A 12,395-nucleotide genomic window follows, 5' to 3' on the forward strand; every position below is an offset into this window, starting at 1 on the left:
GATAAAAATCGAGGTTATCGCATTTTATTTTACTTTTCCTAAATACAAATATCACTGTTGTATTGCTTAAAAGTGAATATTAACTTATTTTTGAGGTATGAAAAAAATACAGAGCATCTTTTCTGTTATTTTGACATGTTTATCCAGTTTTCATTTTTTTTGGCCCCAAAAAAAATTAGAGCTGTTGTTAGTAGTTCACAAAATTAAACCAAAATGATGATTTTACCTGAATTTCTAGTCAAAAGTTTTAGATCACTAAAAGTAAGTGAAATATTTCCAATTATCGTAAAAGATTCTGATGTGAAGGTGACCGCTTAAATGTCGGAAATTAGTTTCGTGGACAAAAATATTACCGCAAATATAGCCTAACCTATATTTCATTAGAAACTAACATTTTATTTCATAAAAATGTCATAAAAATTCTCATAGTTCTGAGCTTACTATTTTTCTAAAATGTGGAAAAATTATAAACAAGTAATTGTTGTAAAACTTCTGACTGGTAGTGTAAATATATATATATACAGTATACATATACTGAACATATACAGTATATGACTGTATGTATCAACTCAAGATCATATTTAGCTTGGGCTTTTAGTGGGATTTACATTTTTTCAATGAAAGGCATCACAACAGCAGTGTTCATCTTGAATCGTACATTGTGAATTATTCATTACTGCACATTTGACCCTGTACTTTTCCATTGACCTATTAAGAAATTGTGCAGTCATTTACTTTAGCGAACAAACTCCACACGCTACATATCAATACGCTCGCTTCCTCGTCAAGGGCTTTTGCCTGTTTAAAATGCTCTCTGGCACCCCCAAAAAATTGGAATGAGGGCAGAATGTATTACAAGAGGCCATTAAATATGTTTGCTGTCTTTCCTGCACACCAAGGGCGAGACTGAAATCTTTGAGTAGAAACAGGATGTTGCTTTCCTGAGACCAGAGCCCGTCCTTCCGGAAGCCTGGTCTTGACATGCTCTTCGCCCTCAGCTACAGTCTGCCATCCGATCGACGCCCACACAGGCCCTTGGCCCTCCATTTCTGCCAATCACAGAGGTCTTTCTTCAATCCTGTTCTTATCAGTGGGCGGAGGAGACATGCTACAATTTCGGGCAAAGATTTCAGCTTTTTCAGCGCGCAGGACAGGACTACATGTGGCAAATTTTGCTGGAGAACAACACAATATATGCAACGCTACCCACGCTATATTTTAAACAAACGTCTTATTCACGTCAACACCTGTCCAATAAAAACAGACAACTCTCTTTGAAAAACGAAAACCGAAAAGTAAACACAAATAAAAGGCACTTATTATTGGGAATACTGACAGCCTGTCACTAAAGTTTCTTTTAAACGCATCAGGTTCTAAGCTAATCTCATATATGAGACGTCTGTTCTCAGATACAGGGAGCTGTCGGGAGTAATGGAGAAAACAATGGCAGCTCCTGTCTTAATTAGACCTGGGCTACTCCTCTCCAACCTCCTTTCCCAGACAAACTCTTTTCAATTATACAAAATAAAGTCAGCTGTCTCGTCTGGAGGCACTGATCCAAAGCCCGGCCGCGGAACAACCTTGGCCAGCCGAGACCCGAATGTTCTTGACTTTCGTCAGGAGAGTTCAGACAGTTCTCACATTCATTAAGTCAATGTAGGTGTTTTTTCAGTCTGGAAAAATTTGGCTGTGTGCTTCACAAGCTTTTACTGGCCAATAATATGACTGAATTATAAAAATGTGTGTTTTTTTGGCTTTTATGTTATAGCTATGGTAGGTATATGTGTATGTAATATATTACATTTACATTTAGTCATTTGGCAGACGCTTTTATCCAAAGCGACTTACAGTGCACTTATTACAGGGACAATCCCCCTGGAGCAACATGGAGTAAAGTGTCTTGCTCAAGGACACACTGGTGGTGGCTGCTGGGATCGAACCAGCAACCTTTGATTTACCAGTTCAGTGGTTTAGCCCACTAGACCACCATCTCATATTAAAGTTAGAGTGTCATTTTTTGTTGGATCTTTTGACAGAAATACAAGATAACATACATGACTATGTCTTCAGAGTTGTATAAAGACCTTACAAAATGAAGCTTTACTTTACTAACTTAGAATAAGCTATTTCTGTCTACATACACCACGGGCCTCCTTGCATAGAATTTGTCATGTTGTTTCTACAATAGCACAAAAGGGACAAACTGCTCTACAGAGTGTGTTTCGAAAAAAAAAAAAATCACAAAACGGGACAATATCTTAGTCCTGTGTCAGTTGCAATAGTGCTTCGAAAGGGAGGGGTGGAGTGAGCCATTGGTTGCAATTAGCAACCTCACCATTAGATGCCGCTAAAATCTCCCCAGTGCTTCTTTAAAGTAGATTATAGCCTATTCTGATCATTCTGATTTTAATACATGGACTCAACAACATTTATTGTGAGCACTTTGAAGGGAAGGGTGCCACTGAAGGGACGGGTGGCGTGGCTTCACCTTACTTCAAATATAAATACTTTTATGTGGTTTTGACGAATGTTAATTATTATTCAGCATTATCTTATTTTAAATTGATGATTTAAGCATGACTAACACCAACCTTTTCCTTTCCTTATTCAGAAAGTAGAGAATAATTCATGGTTTAAGTCTCTAATGGATGCTTAGACTGTCTCTTCCTGCTAGTTTATCATTACTGTGAAAATGGACATCAAATCATCATGTTCGAAAAGCATCCTCTATTATTACACAGTCTCCCCATACACAGAGTTTGTGACGTGTATGTGAGATTGCATTGTTTCAGGAAAGTGAGAAAGAGTTGAAATTCATGAGACAGATGTAACGTCATGTCTTAACTCGTATTATAATACATGCCAGTCATCTTTGATAATCTATTGGACTATTGCCCGGTTTCACAGACAAGGTTTGAAACTGGGCCTGTATGTCCTGTCTCATGACTCCAGAAGTGTTTGACAGCTTTGTGTTCTTGTTTACCAATTGATAACCTATCATGTGAGCTTGATTTACCCAAGTTGACTCTGTTAGCTTAAATACTACTGCATTTTTGGAGGTAAGGCAGGTCGGCCTGTGGAACTACTTGAGAGTCCTTTAGCTGACTTCTGCTGGCAAAACTACAAACTATAGTAAATTTTCTTCTATTTATTGCATTCCTGACTTCTTGTCTTCATTCATCATAACTGGTCTACGGGCCTTTTACTGTAATATCCCCTACACCTTCTTTTCATCGAAACAGGTCATTGTATATCACAGCTTTTCCCCGTAAGTCAATTATGCTTTAGCTTCAACTGCCTCATGCACACAATCGCATATTGAAATCCCGTTTCATGCTTTGGGTTTTCTCATTTCTCCGGACACGGTTGTCATAATAGGTCCATATATAGAGAGCTGCAGAAAATAACGGCCAAGCCGCCGATGCAGCACAGTGTTCACCGGACAGAACGTTGAGGATCATTTGCGTTTGAAAGCTTATTACCAGTTCTCACCATGGTGGATGAAGGGGTGCAAAGACCCCTCTTCACCTCTGCACCGCACATTTTGACGACATTTTCAAATGCTCGAGCACACATGCTGATTGAATTGCGTTGAGCACACAAAGATAAAACTGATTTTGCAAAAGCCAACCATAATCTCACATTTGGCTGCTGTTAAGATTGCGAAACACTGCAGGAAAACCCCATATCAAATGCCAGTTTTCTGGCTTTAAGTGAAAGGATAGAGAGGAAATATTTGGTGGGATGAAGGCTTTTCGGTGTAGACGCGACGGGGCCAAATTAGCTGCAGATTTTACGAAGAGACAGATGGTGGGTGCTTTACCATTGTAGATCTCAGAGAAAACTAAAAATTTTGAATGGATATAATATGAAAACAGGATATAAAATATAGAAATGGTTTTCAGCTGTATATGCACTTCTCTCTCTTCTAGCCATAACCATAAATGTAAGAGGCAGATCAGACGAAGTGTGATCATTTGGTGAAAATTGTCCCCCTCCCCCTGGCTCTCAAATCTCATTTTACATTCATGTGCATTTCAATACGAAGCACAGGGTCTTACATGAATGACATTAAAATATATTGGTTCTCACATGTCTGCCGACAGATCGTCAAACCTGCCACAGCAGATCTCGAGAATATTTAAAGTCAAATATTTGTGTCCTGCTGGATTAAAGAACCTGCATTTTGTTTTGTTGCTCACGCAGATTACATGACCTCAGATGATTTGAAATATAAATTGTGTGGTGCATTTATCATTTATTGTTTGAGTGCGACAACGCCCGGCCCCATTAACTTTAATTGTATGCAAAGGAAACAAAGTATCTTGACTAAATTGAGTCTTTGTAAATAAAAGAATCAGTTAACTGTTATACTTCCTATGTGACAATTAATCACGGCTTTAGTACAGTAACCCCATATATACATATTACCATTTTCTCACTACAGGAACCATTACTTTACTATAATAAACCATGGTAAGATGTTTATGTAACAATAACCTGTTCATTCAAACATAAGACAGCCCTAACACTTAAAACAACATGTTTCGCCTACATGACAGATACAGTAAGTACCGTATACTAAATTCTCCTGTAAAGCGTTTCAAAACCCTTAAAAAAGTTAACCATACTTTTATTATTGTAAAAATACTGTACGCCTATAGCAAGTTTCTAGGAAGATTGTGTATGACCACAGTTTAGTCATTGCAGAGAGTGTGGTAAATTTAAGGTTACCATGGTTTTACCTCAAATACCACAGTTGGTTACATTTGCTGATATGTAGATACATGTAAATTATTTACATTTACGCATTTGGAAGCGACTTACATTGCTTTATCCTATACATTTTTACATAGGTTCTGCAATCCCCTGGGATCGAACCCACAACATTGCGTTGTTAGCAAAATGATGTGTCATTATCACATGTACAAGCACATTGTGTACATTTGCTGCTGTGTAGTTACATGTAAATGATGTGTCGTACGTGTTATTATGGTCTAACACTTGTACAGAAATGTTTAAATGTGTCCAAGAAATGTCAACTGTAAGTTTTGTAATTCTTTGTTGCTTGTCGTCTGTCGAACTGCCATGTCGGTCGGAACTGCACCCAAGTTTTTAACCTCCTGTTGCACCTTTGTACATGGTTGAGTGGCAATAAGGGTATTTGATTTTTCGATAGTTAAACTAGACTACTGTACGTGTGCAAAAGTGTTTAAATTCTTCACAAGGTTATTTTCTGAACATACTGTCCCATCATTCAATCTTTGCCATTCCGTACTTAAAAACCGCACTTGACCCTCGCATATATTCAGCTCACGACAAAACGCTTATTTTTGCCTTAAATGAGTTCACCTCGACCAAAACTATCTCCGTGATCAAAGCTTCCTCGTCGAGGCACGACGTGTGTATTCTCAGTGTGTGCTGAACCTAACCTGCCTCCCCCTCGCGCTGTTTCTTCCCTCCTCCTCAGCCTTTGTCAACTGTGATTTTGAGGGAAGGGATGAATATTAGGGCTGGGTTTGGTCAGGCTATACGTTTTACCGACCGGCACACCTCTCTTCAGTCTTCTCCTCACGACGAACGAGTGAAACATCCGTCCGGCGTCTCGGAGAGATATCCGAGGATGCGCATCGATACCGTGTTCATCCGTTGTCTACCCGCGGAGCCTGACTTTCAATGTTTTACCCCGAGCACGAATGGGGCTGTTTGAGGATATACGTCCTTTTCATCGGCGTTTGAGGAAATGTTCGAGATGTTGCACGTAAACAAAAAGCGTTAACGCGTCTACGACGGACGTAACGGGACGAGCACGCAAAGCCATCGCGGCATATGACGTTTTGTCTTATTGTTTATTTTACGGCGTGTTCCTTATACAGCTCAATATGAGGCAAGTATATATATGTTAACTATTTTATTTCACTGAGTTTTCACCCTAAATCGATGTCTGAGATTTTCGCGCGAATTAACGATGCCAAGTTGGTCGCCGTTTGATGTATTCAGTTGGGATGTTGGGATTTTTCGATTTCCGACTGAATACTGAGTTGTTGCACTGCGGTAAATCAGAAGCCGACGCGCCGCCGTCGACGTCTGCCGTTCAGGTCCATCACAAGCCTGCATGTGGTATTACGAGAGATTGCGATTGATACCGCTCTCTACAGGTGCCTGAACCGGTGCCAGTTTCCGAAAAGGACCGATTTCAAGTCCGCCTTTATGTTAGATACCGGTTTGCATGAACCCTTTGCTGTTTTCCTCATGGGAATAACAAAATACCCCCGCCTGTATAAAAGGCTGTAGGAAGCACTTTAGTTGCAAGACTTCGGCTGCATTTCACGTAGCTAGTTCTTGCATAAAGATTGCGTATTGTACAATAGCTTGACTTCTAGATTGAGATTTGAAAAACAGTCCTTAAAGTTGAAATATACAGTTTTCACAGCATTCTTGCATTATGATTGCATTTAAACGAAAGGTGTCATTTTTTTGTTAATACGAAAGGAAACTTATTAATGTGAATGCCTTAGACGTTTTTGTTCATGCCTTCTCTCACGAGACTCACTCTACGATCTGTTTTTCCCCCAGCTGTGTTTTTGTCCATAGGATCAAATCGGACCGCATCGTCTAAATGAAGTTACCCAGCCATGCAATGTTCCTGGAAGGCTGTTATTTTGCTTGCGTTGGTGTCCATAGCAATCCAATACACGGCAATCAGGACGTTTACAGCCAAGACTTTCCACATGTGTCCCGTTCCCAACCCACTAAATTGCGGCTTGGGACAGGACGCGGAGTCTTTCGATCGGATGTGCGACGAGTACCCGTATTTTAATTACAATTCCTCTAGGAAGACTCACATCCTTATCTTGGCGACCACACGCAGCGGCTCGTCTTTTGTCGGACAGCTGTTCAACCAGCACTCGGACGTCTTTTATCTTTTCGAACCCCTCTTTCACGTTCAGTCTACTTTAATTCCTCACCTTTCTCCCAGCAGATATGCCGTCGAGCGTAGGGTGATGCTGGGAGCCAGCCGCGACCTTCTACGAAGCTTGTACAACTGCGACTTGTATTTTTTGGAGAGCTACATCAAGCCGCAGCCGGCGAACCACACCACGGACAAAATCTTCCGAAGGGGAGCAAGCAAAGCGCTTTGCTCTGCGCCCGTCTGCGATGCCTTCAGCCCGAGCGAAGGCAATATAGAAGAGGGGGATTGCGTGCGAAAGTGCGCCTCCCTCAACTTGACCCTAGCTGTCGAGTCGTGCCGCGAAAGACGGCACGTGGCCATTAAAACGGTACGTATACCGGAAGTCAGCGACCTTAAGGCGCTCATCGAGGACCCCCGGCTTAACCTCAAAGTGATTCAGCTGGTAAGAGACCCACGTGGGATATTATCATCCAGGATCGAAACCTTTCGGGACACCTACCGCCTGTGGCGCATCTGGAGAGCCACGGGCCGCAAACCGTACAACCTGGATTTGACCCCGTTCACAACGGTCTGCGACGACTTTCTCAACTCGGTGTCCACAGGGTTAAGCAGACCACCGTGGCTCCGGGGAAGGTACATGCTGCTGAGGTACGAGGACGTGGCCAGGAACCCGCTCCAAAAAATTAAGGAGGTTTACGAGTTCCTCGGCCTCTCCATGGAAAAGAACGTGGTGGATTGGATACACAACAACACGAGAGGCAATAATGACGCGTCAGCGAAGCATAAGTACGGCACGCTGAGGGATTCGGCGGCCAACGCGGAGAGCTGGAGGTTGAAATTGTCTCATGACATAGTTGATTACACGCAAACTGTTTGTCAGCACATTTTAGACGAGCTCGGCTACAAAGCTGTCAGCTCCCCCGAGGAGCTGAAAAACATGTCAGTCTCTCTCATCGAAGACAAAACCTTCACACCTTTTTTGTAACAAAGGTAATCACGTGCACGCACAACTATTTTTCTACGTTTATATCCTTGCCTTAATGTGACTGACACTTGCACTAGGAACTTTTTATTACTTGGGGAGACTTCCCTTAAAGTCCCCCTATGAGTTTCCGAACAGCACAAGAACCAAAACACTTAGCTGTAAAGAGATCCGACTTCACCTCGATGGCAGCGACTGCATTGAGTCATGTTCATTATTTATATACTAGAACAGAGCACCACAATATTGACCAGAAAGTTTTGTATGGCAGTCATTGCTTTGACAACACTGAATGTGAATATTTTGTCGGACCCGAACTCCACGAACCGTGCGAACTGAAATGCTGTACTGTAAAATAACAGCCGTGCAATAAAACCGTGAATGTCAAAGTCAGATTATTTCTCAGGTTGTGTAAATTTTCGTCTGCCACAGTCTGCAGTGGGATTTATGCTTTGTGTACGGTTTGCATTTAAAATGCTGTTTTAAATGCAATGTTATGCATTGGTGCTGTATCTGGGTTAAAGGGTGATTTGCTGTAAACTCATGCACTTATATCTGCTTGCTTTGGGTGGGTATGATTTTTATGTAAATTGTAATGATCGGTTACTGCTGTTACATCATCATGATATGAGCTCTTTGTTTTTATCTTGCTAAATGTCACAATACAGCCGCAGAGAAACACAACGCAGCGTGTCTATGTTTTTAAGAGTGGAAAAATGGGTTATTAAGACGGATGCATGAAATGATTCATTCTGTACTGTCCTCATCGTCGAATCACTTAACTTTGTCTTTCATCCAATCAGTACATACAGATTTGTGTTTACTGTCTATGTATGTGAACGAGATTTTTGCTATTTTTGAATTCATAATAAATGTAGCGAAGCAGATATGGGATAAATGGCAAAACATGATACACTTATTTCCATGAGCAATTGGCTGAATCTTGCCCACGTTTCTATAGTAACATACGTCATTCAACCTCATTTTCAACTTTCAAGGACGGTTTTGAAGATGTTTATGCTCAGTCGGCCTCAAATGGCCTCGATTTGTGTTAATCCGTGGATTTAGCATAATCTAGATAATCTGTATTTACAGTTAGGTTAGTGAACCACAGACCAACATTTTTTCATCCATTTTATGATTCAGTTGGGGGATCTTTCTTTAGTTCAGATTGACATTAATCACTTTGAACTAGTTTATATAGGAGTATAAATAGTATGGTTAACTGTTGTTCATGCATTCAAGGTTTTATTCAAGATGTTAGAGATTTATTTCGCCACATTAAGCATTCCACAATGTCTGTCTCAACATCATAGTGTACCTGGTGCTTTCATCTAGCCTTCTTGTGACCTTTCAGTACATCCATGAGAAATGACATCCTCTTGTGGTCTGAACAATAGCTAATTATGTCTTGATAGTCTCCGATTTATATAGCGAGGGAACTGTTAGTTAGAACAAAAACGTACTTTACAGTGCTCCCATAAACTTGTATTGTGACTCTGCTTTTATGTTTTGAAGTACTGGGCTTTATTTCCTCAAGCGGAGCTATTTTAGGAAGTTGGGATGGGCATTTAACTCATAAACTGTGAAATGGCAGCAGTGCCAGCCTTAATGTTCCAAAAAAAAGCACGAGCAAGAAACGTTCTTACCAACTAAAGTGCAAGCTTTAATGTCAGAAATGTCCCACAAAAAGTTTATTTAAGTGTGCCATTCCTATAAACGTAATATAAGAAAATTACCTTCAGTCTACTTTTTTTATGTTCTTTTCAGAAATGTACTTAAACTACATTTAAGTAGTTTTTACCCACTGGTTTAAAAACGTACATGTTCAATTTAAATTTTTTACAGTGAAAGGTATTTCAATTATAATGTATATAGGTAAAAAATATAAAGGTATAAAACTGAATAAGAAGATAATGCAAAAATAATAGATAAACAGTAAACTTACATCCATAAAAGTGTAATTTAAAAATGTGATCTAATATTACTATCAGTATACCAACAAGTTCACTTGTAGTATAGTTGCATTAAAAATGAAAACTTTAGATGTAAACAAGTTGTGTACTTGTGTACCCTCTGCTTTTACACTTAAAAGCATATTTTTATTAATTAAAAGTGGGCCAATGTAGTCAGGTAGTATAATTACAAGTACTTGCACTTTACGTAGTATACTTATTAAAAAAAGCGTTATTTTTGTAAGGGTGAATCGGTATTTGTGGCATGAATACATGGTAATGACAGCAGGACTGCAAATAAGGACAGCATGTAAGGGATAATGTACAGGCAGCCGGTTGTTATCGCTTATTTTGCAATAACAACCGGCTGCTTGTACATTATCCCGCTTATTACACGGCTACTTGCCACATGAGAAAAAACTGGAAATGAATTGTGAATTTGATATATTTTATTAGCTCATTTTTACTGATTGCAAACCTTCCACGAGGAAAAGCCGTTTACTTTCGGATTTAAGGTAAGAAACAACCTTAAGATGTCACGAACAGACAATTCGGTTTAATCATTTGTAAATATAATGTCATATATGTTATTAAAAGACCATTTAAATTTAAATAGCGAAAATACTCTCAATTTTCTATTAGTTTTGAGAGGTTGTTATCGGAGAATAACGAATTTACAAATGTCGTGACTGGCCAATCAGAATCAAGGATTCCAACGTGTAGTGTAAAATGATATAATAGTTTAAAAGTCAAAATGCATTAGGTTTTATTGGCTCACTGGTTAGTTCAGGGTGCTGATGTTGTGCTCATGTGATCACTATCAGTTCTAGTCCAGTGCTTATTTACAGTTTTTTTATGTTTGCAAAAAACAATGCTAAAATTATTTCACAGAAAACCTAATTTAAATGTAGGATTAGTAACCCGGCAAAAGGAAAAAATTGTGTGTACACAACAAATTCTTATCCACACTGATGGCATGTGTTGGATAATTTTACATTTTTAAATAACCCAACAGTTAAGTATCTGGGACTTTGAGCCTTTTCACGCTATCTTTTACTAAAAAAGGATATCATCAAATTCAGGAGTTTCAGTGCTTGAAAAATAAGAGTAGGCCTATCCCCAAAAGCATTTATAAAGTAATCGTTTTTATTGAGTGGAACATCCAAGACATTTGAAACAGTGAAGACATGACGTTAAGTCAAACTGACCCCAAAGCAACTTTGACGTCTCCTAAAAACACAGCAAGGCACCAAATCGCTTACAAAAGAAGTGAAATGTAAGAATTAAAGGCGTGTTTTTTTCTGTTGAGGTTCTATAAATATTTTTGTGCATGGGTGGTGATATACAGTATTGAGCTGTGGTGCTCATGTAAGCAATATCAGTTCTAATCCAGTGCATCATTTCCTGACATGCACCTTTTTATGTTTACAAATTCAACACTAAATACTTAAAAAATATCACAGAACTTTACAGAAGCTTCAGCAACAAGAATTGCAAACATTTGCTTGAGGCTCTGGAAAGGAGCAAGTTATGACCTGAGGTCTGTCCATAACAGAGACTTTTATCCACACTGATGGCATGTGTTTGGAGATCTTTAACTTTTTTTCCATTAACCCTGCACTGGTGAGTAAGTAATTGGGTCTTTGAGCCATCTCGTGTTATCTTTTGCCAAAAAAGGTAGAAATAATTTGTCCTTGCCTGGAATAAATCACTTCAGTCTGTGCAAAGATCAGCAAAAAATGTTCTGGCAAGAAACTGAAGTTTTAAAACAAGTGTGTTAATGCTACTTAAATGCAGATACTCTGTGTAAATTACCCACTTAAATCGCTGCGAAGCCAGGGCCAGTCGCATGCTAGACTGCTGTGTAAATCTGTGCCGAGGTTGGTTATTTTTATATGTACAGCTTTAAGTGAATCTCAGAGGGAATATGATGGAGAAAATGACCTTGGAGATGTCCAAATGTCTTGAGGTTATGGAGTTGATGAGGTTTTGTAAGGTTAGGTGTTTTGAGAACATGCACATTATGGGCAGCAAATGTCAAGTTTTGCTTTCCTGAACTTCCAGCGCTCTTCCGAGGATAGCGATTTATCATGCACCTCACTGCCCATCTCGACACGCTTGAGCTCTTCTCAAAAGAGATGTTGTTCATTTAAACCACTTATTGTGATTAAGAAAACCATTTAAACCACTCATTGTGATTAAGAGACGCCTGGATACAAACTATATTTGCAACATTGTGCATTTAATCACAGTCGCTACGTTCTCTTACTGTGTGTCACCAGAGGGTCATTGTGACTAACATGATCAATTTGGAAATATCAATGGGGAAACGACAATAAGTAAAAGGTTGGTGGGAGAATCAATTTATTTACAAACAAACAAAAAATCTGGAAATACTAGTATTGTTTTCTAGGCAAAATATCATTTTTCATACATCAAGTTACATTTACTTGAGAGGCAAAATGACAAAATATTAAGTCTGCAAGTTTATGCTTAAAATAATACTACATATTTGGCAATGAGTTAAAAAAAGGTTTTTCTATTT

At 39.2% G+C, this 12,395-nt stretch overlaps 1 protein-coding gene across 1 annotated transcript; it reads left to right on the top strand.

The window, feature by feature from the left end:
* The first annotated feature begins 5,438 nt into the window (after nucleotides 1–5,438).
* On the top strand, nucleotides 5,439–9,537 carry chst1 (carbohydrate (keratan sulfate Gal-6) sulfotransferase 1). The gene is made up of 2 exons (XM_056740013.1): nucleotides 5,439–5,887; nucleotides 6,577–9,537. The coding sequence occupies exon 2, from the start codon at nucleotides 6,636–6,638 to the stop codon at nucleotides 7,896–7,898; it is 1,263 nt and encodes a 420-aa protein (XP_056595991.1). The 5' UTR covers nucleotides 5,439–5,887; nucleotides 6,577–6,635; the 3' UTR covers nucleotides 7,899–9,537.
* The last annotated feature ends 2,858 nt before the right edge of the window (nucleotides 9,538–12,395 follow it).

This window comes from Triplophysa dalaica, chromosome 24, assembly GCF_015846415.1.
Source record: "Triplophysa dalaica isolate WHDGS20190420 chromosome 24, ASM1584641v1, whole genome shotgun sequence".
Taxonomy (NCBI): domain Eukaryota; kingdom Metazoa; phylum Chordata; class Actinopteri; order Cypriniformes; family Nemacheilidae; genus Triplophysa; species Triplophysa dalaica.